The sequence below is a fragment of the Thunnus maccoyii genome, chromosome 22 (genome assembly GCF_910596095.1).
Source record: "Thunnus maccoyii chromosome 22, fThuMac1.1, whole genome shotgun sequence".
In the NCBI taxonomy this organism is placed as follows: Eukaryota; Metazoa; Chordata; class Actinopteri; order Scombriformes; family Scombridae; genus Thunnus; species Thunnus maccoyii.
The window spans coordinates 26,467,653-26,484,347 of NC_056554.1; the positions used below are offsets into that span (position 1 = coordinate 26,467,653).

The 16,695-nt window shown below is 40.0% G+C and overlaps 1 protein-coding gene and 1 long non-coding RNA gene across 2 annotated transcripts; one reads left to right on the forward strand and one right to left on the reverse strand.

Annotated features, from left to right (window-relative positions):
- Positions 1 to 961: 961 nt before the first annotated feature.
- Positions 962 to 3,240, forward strand: LOC121889829. The gene is made up of 2 exons (XR_006093660.1): positions 962 to 2,279; positions 2,851 to 3,240. It is a non-coding gene; the product is annotated as an uncharacterized LOC121889829 (long non-coding RNA).
- A 6,004-nt stretch (positions 3,241 to 9,244) lies between these two features.
- LOC121889734 (H-2 class II histocompatibility antigen, E-S beta chain-like) lies at positions 9,245 to 16,479 on the reverse strand. The gene is made up of 6 exons (XM_042401931.1): positions 16,348 to 16,479; positions 15,810 to 16,079; positions 10,214 to 10,427; positions 9,964 to 10,031; positions 9,552 to 9,665; positions 9,245 to 9,286 (listed from the first exon to the last, which is right to left on the reverse strand). The coding sequence occupies exons 1-6, from the start codon at positions 16,400 to 16,402 to the stop codon at positions 9,261 to 9,263; spliced, it is 747 nt and encodes a 248-aa protein (XP_042257865.1). The 5' UTR covers positions 16,403 to 16,479; the 3' UTR covers positions 9,245 to 9,260.
- Positions 16,480 to 16,695: the final 216 nt, after the last annotated feature.

Below are 16,695 nucleotides of genomic sequence, written 5' to 3' on the forward strand. Positions count from 1 at the left end.
GCTACGGAGCAGCTGGTTCTGCTGTATGAGTTACCATGGTTACCGTGGTTACCATGGTTACTGAGCAGCCAATCATATAAGCCACAGTGATGGAACAAACTGTCACTTAAACTAACCAGACTCATCAGAATAAGCTGGATGAAAACCTCTCAGTCCACCTGTGCAGGCAGATGTTTACAGTCAGACACTCTGAGCTCAGTCATGTGATGTTGTAGAAGTCAGCAGTCATGTGATCAGATCAGCGTCTCGGTTCAGCAGTTTGTTGTTCAGTTTACCATCAGACACCTGGACGCAGCATCACTGGAGTTTTTTTAATGAACCCACAAACATTTCAGGCGTCTGTGGAAAGTCCCGACTCACTTTCACTTCCTGTTCAGTCAGCAGCCGATCAGAAGCAGAGCTGCTGATGAGTCATCAGTCACCAGGATCAATAGGTTGTTGTTGATCAGCAGCAGACTGAAGGAGCTCAGACGCCTCCTGCTGGTTCATCGTGGTACATCAGTTTATTTTACACCTGCTCAGGTGTTCTCGGTGCAGACGTCCGGATTTAACCATCATCAACATGTCGGTCGTCTCACCTGATCAATGGTCTGAACCAGGAAGCAGGTTTGAGGCTAACGAGGTAACTTCAGGTGTGACTCTGGGTTTTCAGTTATACGACGCTGGTTCACTTCTTACCGGAGTTCATCACCATGGTAACTGATGCTGAACAGCTAACCTGCTAGGATCAACACTCTGACCAATCAGATCACTGGAAATAAAGAGTCATCATTCCTACAGGATCCCCACATAGACAAAAGTCCTGAGTTTGACAGAGAAGATGAGACTCAGTGTGTTGATCTAAAAGCTTCTCTCCTCTCTGGGAGGAAGAGTTTTATTCACTGATACACAGCGTCTCATTATTGATTAGTTCTTATTCTGATTGATTAACAGCCTCGTGTTCAGCAGTCAATAACTTGTGAATGAGTTCATGTTGTATTTTTTACCTGTGTTTAGTGTCGATGAATTGAAGAGTGACTGTATCCATAGCAACCAGCAGGTGGAGCAGCAACCATGTAGTTTTTTGGGGGGAAATTCATCACAGTGTGAACGAGATCTGAGAGAAATCAGAGGGTTCGGTCGCTTTATAAGACGTTCCAGTGTTTAGTTATAATGTTGTTGATTTCTCGTCCAATGGGAGACAGTTCAGTGGACAAACCGCCGCCCTCTGATCAGCTGTCCAGATGTGCGTCTCCTGGCAGCTTCTGTCCAGTCATTTCTACTGTATTACACTCAGACTCCTCATCTGTGCTGCAGTTTCCTCTCAGTCACAGAAACTTTCCTGTTGGAACGTTTTGATCAGTTGTTGTCCTGTTTCTGCTTCATGGTTTGCTGTAAATGCTGCTGTCTGAACCTGCATGTTGGTTGTTGTACATTGTCAAATCTAGAAAACTGACTTTCTCTTTGGATTGTTCACTCTGAAACGCAGGTATTGTGTGGTAGAGTTGATGTAATCCACAAAGTCATTCAACTCATCCGTATCAAAGAATCTTTTCCATAATGAAATCTTGGAGAGGAAAGGCTTGTTAGCTGAATTATGAATGAAACTCCATCACTCAGCTCACATATGGAAGGAACTCCCCATGTTCACACCTCTCCTCTGCAGATAATAAGCTTCTGCATGTTGGAAATCATTTTTAGATAGGATTATTTCTGTGAGCGTCAACAGAAATTCATCAGGCAGTAGCAGCTCAGTAGGGCGTGTTTCTAAATAATATAACAGTGCTTCAATGCTACAGCGTGATGGATACAGGTGTACAGACTCTGGACATCACATGTTACAAGAATGAAATCTTTGTCACCCTTAAAAGAATCCAACAGTTTAAAATATCTGTTGTGTCTCTAAATAGTTTAGTAAATGTCTTAACAATAGAAAGAGACAGCTGATACTGGATATGATAGGTCTGAGGGGCAGATTAATCAGTGGTTTGTGGACTTTAGGAAGCAAAAGGACAAATTTAGGAGAAATTGGATGTTGTACAGTCAAAAAGTCTTTTTCTGTGTCTACTATTCAAACCTGTTGAAGCCCTGCAGCCTCCAGGACCTGATCTACCTCAGTTTGATATTCATCCACAGGGTCACTGTTTAGGGGCTGTAGAGTCAACAATTATCAATGATGACAATGTTTGTTTTAATGTCTAAATCTACCAACAGTTGGTGAATGGTGAGTGTTAATTTTGGACCCTGTTCCCAGTACAACCAGTCTGACCTGCTGCCACTGGAGCAGTTGGGGTTAAGTGGTGGTTTTTTAAAGCACTTTGTAAACATTATTTTAAGAAAAGTGCTATGAAATAAATTATTATAATCATTATTATTATTATTATTAGTGAGGACATATCTGCATTGTGAAGTTCAGGTTAAATGTTGAGAACCTTCAAAAGTAGAAATACTGCATTTAAAATCTTACTGAAGTATCGGCAGCATTTAAAGTACAAAAAGTACAGCAGAGTATTATATTTATCATGTATATTTACATTATTGGAATATTAATACTGGTCCAGTCAGTGTAGAGATAATCTAGTCTGATTTATAACAATAAATATTTTTATAAACTGATCAAATTACAGATAAATTATTGATCTGAGGAGCAGCTGGTAGCCACAGCTGTCAGATAAATGATGTGCAGTAGAAGTATATACTCAGATAGAGTACATGTACCTCAGAGTACTACAGCAGTAGTAAATGTACTTAGTTATTGGTATGAATGATGTCACACGTTCACTTCATGTGTTGAGTGAACGTAAAGTTTTACTGACCTCTTTTATTCCTCTTCTCTCTCTCTCCGTCCATTCATCTGTTTCTGTCAATCAGTAAACATCTCAATCAACTCTGGAAACTTCTGGGAGGCCATGAAGAAGACTGATGTTAGTCCATCCTGTTCTGCTGGTGTTACTTACCTGACCCCCCTTTAGTACAGCTCAAGGGCTCCACCTAGTGGCAGCCCCCCCTCCACACAGAGAGGAAACCAGGAGCCCTCTGAGCTGAAGTCCTGGTCTGGATCATTGTGGTTTTAATCACAAGTTCTGTGATGTTCTGGTTTGATTTTGTTGTTATTTGAGGTCTGGACTTGGATTCATGGTACAGGAATATATGCATAGATTGACTAATGAACATGCTGTATTATATTATATATATCATATATATTACTGAATGTTAATGGTCTAAACAATCCCATCAAAAGTTAAAACAGGAGAAAATCAAGATGCTTTCTGGAAAGAAACACATTTGTCTAACATGGAACATGAGAAACTGAAGAAAATGTGTTTTAGAAATAAATTTACTCCTCAGATAGATCAAGAGAGGACAGACGGGATCAATATTGAATCATACTGTTTTTATTTTCTTTGTCTTTTTGTTTCAGAACAAAAAGACAAAGATGGTTAAATTGTTCTAGTAAAGATCGAACTGGAGCAGACAGAAGTTACTCCGTGTAACATATACACTCCCCCAGGCAGCGATATCACCATCTTCAGGTTATTATTATTATTATTATTATTATTATTATTATTATTATTATTATTATTATTATCATTATTAGGGATGGATGGGTATCAAGAACTGGTACTAAACTGGTACCAGTTCCAAGTACCAAAATATTGATAAGCTCCTGGACAAACGGTGCTGCGATCAGTATTTATGTAATGTTAATTCATTCTAACATAGTCGGCATTTTCAGATTCCCAACAGTCCCCTAATGATGACGAACTGGTCGGCATCAGGTGATCATGTTTGATGCTGTGTTACTGTGTGTTCTGTACTCACCAGAGGGCTGTTCCATCAACGCAGCTACAGAAAGAAGTCTGACTAGAACTAACGTCAATTTCCACTTGAGGTTCAAGTCGTTCCACTATCGCAGTTTAGCTGCGTCTAGTCAGCGCTCAGTCTATCCAGACTGGAATAAACCTGCAGTGTGCACGGAGGACATAAACAGCCCAGAACAGTCGATTGTAGAAAAGACGAAACTGTGTCACTAAAAGAAGAGAAAACTAGAGCGAACAGAACAAACCTGCTGATGAAACTATATGAAGAATATAAACTACAGTTAACAAGGTGAAGGAGACGACTCGGCACAAAACTGATGACAGATTAAATGCACACCTGTAGGCAGGTAGTGATGGTCTAAAGGTTAGAGGAGTGAACTGATCACCAGAAGGTTGATGGTTCAATCCCTGCAGGCTTGATGAGTCTGGGTGGGGAAGTGAAGAGCAGCGCTGGTTCCTGTTCATGGTTTTATCTTTATTTGTTAATAAATGAGCGTTCAGTAGTGTTGCCCTTCAGATCAGTGTGGTTATATTATCACTAGACTGGATAATATCAGATGTATAATTAAAATTACAGTGTCGCAACTTCAGAGAACCAACTTACCAACATTATCAAACTCTTTGACACAGTTTCTCTTTCACAAAATGTCTGTTAACAAGCGTCAATGAAAGTCAAACATTAAGTATTTTCTCTGTTATCTATTTCTGTCACATTAGTGTTAGACTTTAGTTCTTTGGTCATTTGTAATATTGTTGAAGTTTAGTTTCTGGTAGTGAAGCAGCATTAAGACACATCAGCAGCAGACAACCCTCATTATATCAGAATCACAAATACTTTATTGATCCCTGAGAGGAAATCAGGTCATGTTACAGCTGTTCTCACTGTAGAAGAGAAATATATATAATCATAGAGAAATTATAAGAACAAATATGTAAAAAAATATGTGTATCATACTGCAATATATGACAACAGTGTAAATAATAAGGCTGAGAAATGTGATCTGTAAATGAGTTAAAGAGCAAGAATAGTATCAATAAATAAGAAATATTGGTAGAAATAAACAGTATAAATATTTGTTAGTCCCAGCAGAGGATGAAGGACTCCAGGGTTTGTTTTCTCAGTGAAAGTAAAGAGATTTATTAAACTGGCAGCATACGAGCCACACGTCCTCCCAGTATCACATAATACTGTGTTTACTGGTTTGCAGTGTGACAGTTGTACTGGTCTGTTTCTGTTGTTTGTATTTATTGTTGTCACAGTGTTCATGCTGCTCTCTAGAAAAAGAGATTTTTAATCTCAGTGAGACTTTGACCTGGTTGAATAAAGGATCAGAGGATAAGAAGAAGATCACAGGTACAGAATACAAGTTCTGAATAATAACAAATGGAAATCTGAATCATTCTGTGATTTACAGTCGTCTCATAAACTGGGCAGAGAGGAGTTTAACCTGCAGATCCACCACTTCTTTCTAAAGGAAATAAGAAATAGAAGCTGATACAGTGATCTGAGAGGAAACCCAGTCTGCTTCCACTAAGTCCTGGTTCTGGAGAGGAAGAACCTGATCTGTTTCTTTATCACCTCCAAACACAAATCCAGATTAAAAGGGTCTCAGTGCCCCCTGCTGGACCGATAAGGACCATAAACACGCTAAACATCACTGGGTTCAAAGTTTGGGTCAATACAGCACCAGTACAACACTGGGTTAACTTTAACCAGTAGCACTCTCTTCTGACCAGTGTTACACACAACCAGTGTTATAACAACACTAGAACTGGGTCAGAACAACACTAACCAGTACTGTGCTGGTGCTGTATTAACCCAGACTGGGTCAGAACAACACTAACCAGTACTGTGCTGGTGCTGTATTAACCCAGACTGGGTCAGATCTGAACCCAGTGATGTTCAGCCTTTTTTAGAAAGAAGTGTCTGATTTAGTTTCAGAGATTCTGACCTGAAATCTGGTTTTTCTTCCACTTTTTGTACTTTGGAAATGTTCCCAAAGTTATCAGTAAAAGTGACATATATACAGTGGAGGAAATAAGTAATTAATATGTCAACTTGTTTTTGATTAAATATATTTCCAGAGCAGCTGTTCATATGAAATTAAGACCAGACATTAGTATTAACTCAATGAGGCAACACAGCTAAATAAATAATAACATTCCAATCAATGAAAAGGTTCTGTGCATTAAATTGTAATGACACAGGACAAAAGTATTGGACACACAGTAAGAAAAAGCTCTGAACCAGGTGATTCCTCTTGCCTGTGCTAATTAGAATCAGCTGGTTAGTGCATGTGGCTGTTAGCACTTCTACTCTTTTGAGAAGGTTTAACATCTGTGACAAATCATTTGTTACCGATCTGTCACATAAGAACCATCTCATGATGATTAGAGGCAAAGAGCTCTGACAAAACCTTCACAACAGGATTGTTGAGCAACGTAGGAATGACACCAGTTACTGACTGATTCCTCAACTCATAAATGTTCCCATTAGCACCACTGGGACCATTAACACTCCGCCATCAACAGCTACGCTCAGGAGCTTCTTGTAATATTATTGACTTTGCAGTAAGAAAATTAGTCAGAAGAGTCGCCAAAGATCCAAGAACCACTCGGAAAGAGCTCCAGAAAGACCTGGAAGAAGCAGGTAACACTGTCACAGAGAAAACAACAGGCGATGATTCCACCACCACAGTCTCCATCATCATACACCATCACCCAGTAAGACTCCATTACTGAAGAAAAGACATGTTGAAACTTGTTTGAAGTTTGCTACACAACATCTGGAGAAGCCTGTAGATTACTGGGAGAATGTCATGTGGTCAGACGAGACAATAATTTAAATATTTGGCTCTAACACTACACGCCATGTTTGGAGGAGAAACGTCTGCTGCATATGATCCTAAAACACCTACAATGAAGTTCAGAGGTGGAAGCTTTATGGTCTGGAGCTGTTTCTCTTCTCATGGTACCAGCAGAATCCACATTGTTGCAGGGAAGATGAATGGAGTCGTGTATCAGGATATTCTAGAGAAGAATCTGTTGCCATCCAGCAGGACGATGAAGATGAGACGCAGCTGGACCTTCTAACAGAACAACGATCCAAAACACACTGCAAAGGAGACTCGACTGGTTCCAGAGAGAGACAATAAAGGTGTTGGAAAGGTCCAGTCAGTCACAGGACTAGAACCCAACAGAACATTTATGGAAGTCGAAGATAAAGATTCACCAGCGGGACCAGAATCTTCAACATCTGAAGACTCTTAGCAGAATGAGCCAAAATCCTCCCTGAACACTGAGATTAGCTTCAGGAAGGTTTGAAGCTCATTGCAAACAGAAGCTTCTCTACCAAGTATCAACTACATTCAGTTAACATGTCAATACTTTTTCCTGCGTCATTCCAAATTAATGCACAGAACTTGTTTTATTGATTATAATGTCATAATTTCTTTAGCTATGTTGCCTTATTGAGTTGATAACAATGTCTGGTCTTAATTGCATGAGAATAGCTGCTCTGGAAATATGTTGATGTGTTGAACACTTGAAGATTTTATGGTTGTGAGTAAAATAACTGTGATAAAAGCTCCAGAGGAGCCTCCCACCACCTCTTATCAATATAATCAACTCTGTTCAATCAATGAAAAATGACTTTTATCCTCCGACTTCAACAGGAGAAGAAGGATAAATATCCTGGAATCAACTGGACTTTAATAACTGTTGTTTGTGTGAAACCTGTAAAAGTTTACGAGTTAGTTGATGAGTTTAATAAACAGGAAGTGTGTCAGCTGTAGTGATCAATGTCTGATCAATAATATTATCATGTATCTCTTTATTCACACTCACTAAACTTGTAGTTTCATTTTTTGTGGAATCAGAACAGACGGAGAAAACAACCAATCACTGAAAGCAAGAAGCTCAGGTACAGTTCACAGAGAGTCACAAGGTTTTCTGAAGGTTTTCTGAAAGTTTTCTGAAGGTTTATTGTGGTTAAAAACTTGTATCAAATCTATCAATCACACACAAATCAATCAGATCACTGGATTATATTGATTGAAGCAGAGTTAAGCAGTCAGTCAGTGGAAATACAGGAGTCACTTTATCATCAGGCAGCGTAGGCGACTAAAAGGACCCAAACATCTGTAGATGAATTATGATGTTTAGATATAAAATGTTGAATTATGTTGCTGTTCTGACTCTTTGTACCTGAAATAACTCACAAAAGGCCCCAAAAGCTCTTAAAGATGCAGCTGAGTAGTTGAGAGGAAACATTGTTCCACTGATTTACTGACAGATAAATGTTACTGGTTACGCTGCTGCTTCACATTTTACCCACTAAACACAAACATTCACACATGAAGCATCATCACTGGTTCAAATATCAGCAGGACGCAAGAAGGGAAAGACCAGGACCAGGACCAGGGCCAGGACCAGGACCAGGACCAGGACCAAGAGCAGGACCAGGAGTAGGACCAGGACCAGGACCAGAACCAGGGGTAGGACCAGGACCAGGACCAGAACCAGGGGTAGGACCAGGACCAGGACCAGGACCAGGACCAGGACCAGGACCAGGAGCAGGATCAGTTAGAGGGGACCAGGACCAGGACCAGGACCAGGACCAGGAGCAGGACCAGGACCAGAACCAGGGGTAGGACCAGGACCAGGACCAGGACCAGGAGTAGGACCAGGACCAGGAGTAGGACCAGGAGTAGGACCAGGACCAGAACCAGGGGTAGGACCAGGACCAGGACCAGGACCAGGACCAGGACCAGGACCAGAACCAGGGGTAGGACCAGGACCAGGACCAGGAGTAGGACCAGGAGTAGGACCAGGACCAGGACCAGAACCAGGGGTAGGACCAGGACCAGGACCAGGACCAGGACCAGGAGTAGGACCAGGACCAGGACCAAGAGCAGAACCAGGAGCAGGACCAGGAGTAGGAGCAGGACCAGGACCAGGGGTAGGACCAGGACCAGGAGTAGGACCAGGAGTAGGACCAGGACCAGGACCAAGAGCAGAACCAGGAGCAGGACCAGGAGTAGGAGCAGGACCAGGACCAGGGGTAGGATCAGGAGTAGGACCAGAACCAGGACCAGGACCAGGACCAGGACCAGGACCAGGGGTAGGACCAGGGCCAGGACCAGGACCAGGAGTAGGATAAGGACCAGGACCAGGACCAGAACCAGAACCAGGACCAGGGGTAGGACCAGGACCAGGACCAGGAGTAGGACCAGGACCAGGACCAGGGGTAGGAGCAAGACCAGGACCAGGGGTAGGACCAGGACCAGGACCAGGACCAGGAGTAGGACCAGGACCAGGACCAAGAGCAGGATCAGTTAGAGGGGACCAGAATTAGAACCAGGGGTAGGAGCAGGACCAGGACCAGGACCAGGGGTAGGACCAGGACCAGGAGTAGGACCAGGACCAGGACCAGGACCAGGAACAGGATCAGGATCAGGATCAGTTAGAGGGGACCAGAATCCGTCCTGGGTTAAAGAAGAAGAGACGAGAACAAGATCAACAACAGAACCATGTTTTAGACTGGTATCAGACTGGTGTCAGACTGGTATCAGACTGGTATCAGACTGATGTCAGACTGGTGTCAGACTGGTCAGACTGGTGTCAGACTGGTATCAGACTGGTATCAGACTGATGTCAGACTGGTGTCAGACTGGTGTCAGACTGGTATCAGACTGGTCAGACTGGTGTCAGACTGGTGTCAGACTGGTCAGACTGGTTTCCTGCTCTGACCTTGGGACTTCCTCTTGTAGTAGATGAATCCAGCCAGAGATAAGATCAGACCCAGGATCAGTCCTGACGCTCCGATGGCGATCTTGTTTCTCTCTGACTCAGGCAGGGACGGATCTGAGGACAGACAGGTAGAGAGACAGACAGGTGAGCACACAGACAGGTAGAGAGACAGACAGGTGAGCACACAGACAGGTAGAGAGACAGACAGGTGAGCAGACAGACAGGTGAGCAGACAGACAGGTGAGCAGACAGACAGACAGACAGGTGAGCAGACAGACAGGTAGAGAGACAGACAGACAGGTGAGCAGACAGACAGACAGACAGGTGAGCAGACAGACAGACAGACAGGTGAGCAGACAGACAGACAGGTGAGCAGACAGACAGACAGGTGAGCAGACAGACAGGTCTTTACCCCAGTCAGTAACCAGAGGTTCTTGCAGGCTGGCGTGTTCCACCATACAGGAGATCTTCTCTCCAGACCTTCAACACAAACAAACATCAGAGTTTGTGACAAACTTCCAGCAGCAACATTCTGAGCTGAGTTTCCTTCATTCTCAGTAAATCACTCTGCTCAACGTTCAGCCACAAACTCAACCTGACTGACAGCGAAGCGTCCTGACGGAGCCGCCTCACCTTTACTGATCACCCGCAGCCGGACTCACCTGGGCGTGTACTCCAGGTGGGAGTGGATCTGGTAGTACCAATCGGTGTCCGCCATCTCATCGGTGGAAGTGACGTCAGAGGAGACTTCCTGTCCGTCTCTGAGCCATGTGACTCTGATCTGTTTGGGGTAGAAGTCGTAGACGCTGCAGACCAACATGGAGGGATGGTTACCAGAAGAGGACGCCACCGAGTGGAGGACGACGTAAGGCTTCACTGAAACACAGTCACATTATGTATATAAAGTAACGGACTGTGTTCATGTTAGTGTTTCACTGTTATGATTGTTACTGTGAGAATGTTAGTTTAGTTCAGATATGGTCTGCTGAGTTGTAGTACTGATATTTCCAGACTGTCAGTGAACATGTTGTCAGCTTAGACGCTGTGAAGCCTGTCTGTCATGTGATCTACCTGTAGTGATCAACGGGAGGTAGCACACCTGTAACTGGCTGAGAGTTAGGGGAGGGGGTTGTTCTTTCTTCTTCCTGTTGTGGGCGCTCGGCAGTTAGTTTATGTTACGAGAGGCTAAGTGAGAAGCTAGTGTAGAATTCACACCAGGGTTTTTATTTATCTAGGTGCTGCCTACAGCCCACAGTAGCCTGTGTTACTGTGCACAATAAAGTTGCAGCAAAAACCGGCTAACGTCTCATCGTCTGCTTATCAAGGGACGTTACAATATATACATACACACACACACACACACGCATACATATATATGTATACATATATATACTCTGCTCAAAAGCACAAGTTATTGTGAATCAGTTTCACCTGCTTTAGTGGAGAAGCAAAAGCAAGACCACCCCCTGAAAGGGACTGGTTTTACATGTGGTGACCACAGACTATTGTTAGTCTAGTGTCCTTATCACTACTGGTAGCATCAGGCGGTACCTGCAGCCCAGTCAGGTTGCACAGGTAGTCCACCTCCTCCAGGATGTCACATCCATACATGCGGTCGCAGGAAGGTTTGCTGTGTCTCTCAGCACAGTCTCAAGAGCACAGAGGAGATACCAGGAGACCGGCTGTTACACGGGGAGAGCTGGACAGGCCCGTAGACGGGCATCAACCCAGCAGCAGGACCGGTATCTGCTCCTTTGTGTGAGGAGGAACAGGAGGAGCACTGCTAGAGTCCTACAGAACGACCTCCAGCAGGCTACTGGTGTGCATGTTTCTGACCAAACTGTCAGAAACAGACTCCATGAGGGTGGCATGAGGGCCCGATGTCCTCTAGTGGAACCTGTGCTGTATGTGTGTATAGTCAGAGTTGGCTAGTGCAGTTCTAGTGCTGTACATCAGTGCCTCACCACCCCAAATAACTGCAAGCTAGAAAGACATGACAAATGACAAACTGCCCAGTCTGTCATGATATTTGCCAGTTCTATGACTTTTTTATAATAAATGTTTAAAAGCAAATTCTTTTTAATCTACCACTGTATATATATATATGTACCAGAGTAGAATAATCCTGGTTAAATTATGGCAAAAATAGTGCAACACTGCCACCTAGTGGTGCAGCGGGTGTTGTGGGAACTACACAGACTGACGAGGTTTCACTGTGGTGAGACGAGTCCTCCTGCATGGTCTGAGATAATTAATGATTTTATGATGTTTCAAATGTTTATACTTTACATTTTACCATGTAATGTACTTATTATGATTTATGCTAACTGTTCTGAGCACAGACTATGATTTATTAGTCCCTAAAGTGATATTTTAGAGACTTGCTAAACTACATTTAGTAAGTCTGCACTCGTTTCATGTGTTATTAATCCTGAGACCAGAGCTGATTTCTCCTCGTCGTTCAACTGTGCTGCAGGAGATGATGGATAAAACCCGGTCATCCACCTGGTCATCGTCTGTGGTGTGTAGAAACGACAGTAGTTTGGAGCCGCATTTCATCACATACAGCTGTGACCCATCACACATATATTGTGTAATTATTATTATTATTATTATCATTATTATTATTATTATTATTACTAATAGCAGTGGTGTCAGCTGTGTCAGTTGTATTTTATAAAACAAACTTCAGTAAATCAAGTTTACTTTCAGGAAATTCAGTTTCATAAAGTTGATTTAAATAAGTCTGGTCTACGTTGGCATTGGAGCTGCAACCATTAGTCAATTAATCGATTAGTACTTTACTTATACTTATAGTAGTATATACTTATATACTACAAATACTTATATACTTATATACTTATATACTACAAATACTTAAATACTTATATACTTATATACTTATATATTTATATATTTATATACTTACATACTTATATACTACATATACTTAAATACTTATATACTTATGTACTTATATACTACATATACTTAAATACTTATATACTACATATACTTAAATACTTATATACTTATATATTTATATACTACATATACTTATATACTTATATACTTATACTTATATACTTACATACTTATATACTACATATACTTATATACTACATATACTTAAATACTTATATACTTATATACTACATATACTTAAATACTTATATACTTATATACTACATATACTTAAATACTTATATACTTATATACTTATATACTACATATACTTATACTTATATACTACATATACTTATATACTTATATACTTACATACTTATATACTACATATGCTTATATACATATATATTACATATACTTATATACTTAAATACTTATATACTTATATACTACATATACTTAAATACGTATATACTTATATACTACATATACTTATATACTTATATACTCATATACTTACATACTTATATACTACATATACTTATATACTTATATACTTACATATTTATATACTACATATACTTAAATAGTTATATACTTATATACTACATATACTTATATACTTATATACTCATATACTTACATACTTATATACTACATATACTTATATACTTATATACTTACATATTTATATACTACATATACTTAAATACTTATATACTACATATACTTAATATACTTATATACCTAAATACTTATATACTTATATACTACATATACTTAAATACTTATATACAACATATACTTATATACTTATATACTACATATACTAATATGCTGCATATACTAATATGCTGCATATACTTATATACTTATATACTTACTTTACTGCAGTAAAGTAAAGTAAGTATATGCAGTAGTAGCAGTAGTGGTAGCAGTAGTAGATATAGCAGTATTGCAGTAGTAGTAGTAGTATTGCAGTAGTATTGTAGTAGTATTGCAGTAGTAGTAGTAGTAGTATTGTAGTAGTAGTATTGCAGTAGTAGTAGTAGTAGTATTGCAGTAGTAGTATTGCAGTAGTAGTATTGTAGTAGTAGTAGTAGTAATAGTAGTATTGCAGTAGTAGTATTGCAGTAGTAGTAGTAATAGTAGTATTGCAGTAGTAGTATTGCAGTAGTAGTAGTAATAGTAGTATTGCAGTAGTAGTAGTATTGCAGTAGTAGTATTGCAGTAGTAGTAGTAATAGTATTGCAGTAGTAGTAGTAATAGTATTGCAGTAGTAGTATTGCAGTAGTAGTAGTATTGCAGTAGTAGTATTGCAGTAGTAGTAGTAATAGTAGTATTGCAGTAGTAGTAGTATTGCAGTAGTAATAGTAGTATTGCAGTAGTAGTATTGCAGTAGTAGTAGTAATAGTAGTATTGCAGTAGTAGTAGTATTGCAGTAGTAGTAGTAGTAATAGTAGTATTGCAGTAGTAGTATTGTAGTAGTAGTAGTAGTAATAGTAGTATTGCAGTAGTAGTAGTATTGCAGTAGTAGTATTGTAGTAGTAGTAGTAGTAATAGTAGTATTGCAGTAGTAGTATTGCAGTAGTAGTATTGCAGTAGTAGTAGTAATAGTATTGCAGTAGTAGTATTGCAGTAGTAGTAGTAATAGTAGTATTGCAGTAGTAGTAGTATTGCAGTAGTAGTAATAGTAGTATTGCAGTAGTAGTAGTATTGCAGTAGTAGTATTGCAGTAGTAGTAGTAATAGTATTGCAGTAGTAGTATTGCAGTAGTAGTATTGTAGTAGTAGTAGTAGTATTGCAGTAGTAGTAATAGTAGTATTGCAGTAGTAGTATTGCAGTAGTAGTAGTAATAGTAGTATTGCAGTAGTAGTAGTATTGCAGTAGTAGTAGTATTGCAGTAGTAGTATTGCAGTAGTAGTAGCAGTAGTAGTATTGCAGTAATAGTAGTATTGCAGTAGTAGTAATATTGTAGTAGTATTGCAGTAGTTGCAGTAGTAGTATTGCAGTAGTATTGTAGTAGTACTGCAGTAGTTGCAGTAGTAGTATTGCAGTAGTATTGTAGTAGTAGTGCAGTAGTTGCAGTAGTAGTAGTAGTGCAGTAGTAGTAGTATTGCAGTAGTAGTATTGCAGTGGTAGTAGTAGTATTGCAGTAGTAGTATTGCAGTGGTAGTAGTAGTATTGTAGTGGTAATAGTAGTATTGCAGTAGTATTGTAGTAGTACTGCAGTAGTATTGTAGTAGTAGTATTGCAGTAGTAGTAGTATTGTAGTAGTACTGCAGTAGTTGCAGTAGTAGTAGTATTGTAGTAGTACTGCAGTAGTTGCAGTAGTAGTATTGTAGTAGTACTGCAGTAGTATTGTAGTAGTAGTATTGCAGTAGTAGTAGTATTGCAGTAGTAGTAGTAGTATTGCAGTAGTAGTAGTAGTATTGTAGTAGTAGTATTGCAGTAGTAGTAGTATTGCAGTAGTAGTAGTAGTATTGTAGTAGTAGTATTGTAGTAGTAGTAGTAGTATTGTAGTAGTAGTATTGCAGTAGTAGTAGTAGTATTGCAGTATTAGTATTGTGGTAGTATTGCAGTAGTAGCAGTAGTTGCAGTAGTAGTATTGCAGTAGTATTGCAGTAGTAGCAGTAGTTGCAGTAGTAGTATTGCAGTAGTAGTATTGTAGTAGTATTGCAGTAGTAGCAGTAGTTGCAGTAGTAGTATTGCAGTAGTATTGCAGTAGTAGCAGTAGTTGCAGTAGTAGTATTGCAGTAGTAGTAGTATTGTAGTAGTACTGCAGTAGTTGCAGTAGTAGTATTGCAGTAGTATTGCAGTAGTAGCAGTAGTTGCAGTAGTAGTATTGCAGTAGTAGTAGTATTGTAGTAGTACTGCAGTAGTTGCAGTAGTAGTATTGCAGTAGTATTGCAGTAGTAGCAGTAGTTGCAGTAGTAGTATTGCAGTAGTAGTAGTATTGTAGTAGTACTGCAGTAGTTGCAGTAGTAGTATTGCAGTAGTAGTAGTACTGCAGTAGTTGCAGTGTTTCACCACCAGATGGAGTCTCTAGTCTGATGTATTTTAGGAAACAAACGTGTGTCTGTTAATATAATCTTAATATCAGGCAGATTAAACTTGTTTTCATTCAGATTAATCAGCTGACAAGTTTTTAATAACGACGTCATTTTCATTTGATGACAGAAACAGAAACTATGAATACAAAATAAAACAAACCTTTAAAACTGATCTGATCATTAATTTATCAGTTTAAACTTTATTGATAAACAGTAAATATGAGTCATGATGTCAATCAATCAGCAGTTAATGATTCAGTTTGTTAACGAGGTTTAATGTGATCAAACACAAACTCACCTGATTTAGTCAGGAAATAGTGGTACCAGAGCTCAATGTTGTGTAGGCAGTATCTCTCCCTGTCACCTCTCCTCCTGGTCAGCTCTGGACCGTTGTTCCAGTGTTCTGCCTGCTTCACACCGTACTCAGTGTATCCAACATACCTGTCGACACTGCTGTCAAACCTGGCGAGCTCCAACTTGTTGTAATACATAGACGCGATGTACCGGATGTCCTTCAGCTCAGTGGAGTTAAACTCACAGCGATTCACCCAATACTCCATAAATCCATCTGAAGATAAAAACAATCAGTTTCTGAATCAGAGAATTGAACCTTCAGCTGACAGTGTATTGATCAGTGATCAGTGTATTGATCAGTGATCAGTGTATTGATCAGTGATCAGTGTATTGATCCTACCTGCTGTGTAGACAGTGATGAAGTATTAACAGTGTATTGATCAGTGTATTGATCAGTGATCAGTGTATTGATCCTACCTGCTGTGTAGACAGTGATGAAGTATTAACAGTGTATTGATCAGTGATCAGTGTATTGATCCTACCTGCTGTGTAGACAGTGATGAAGAGGAGGGAGAAGCTCAGAAAGGATGAAGCCATGTTGCTCTGTTCTCTTGACAAACACTGACACAGTCTGACTGAGAGCTGCTCTAAAAACCAGAGGAGCTGATCACATGACCTGCTGATCAGCTGTTACCAGGCAGACTGTTCACACAAACGTCTGCTGCTGGAGAACCAACTCACAGTCACAGGACACATGTTACAGTATCTCACTGTCTGCAGGAGTAAAACTGATGATTCATGAACATCAATACATGTTAACTTGTGATCAAACTTTAACTTGTTGGTTTAGAAAGTCACAAGTTTTAGTTTAAAGGTAAGAAAATCTCCAC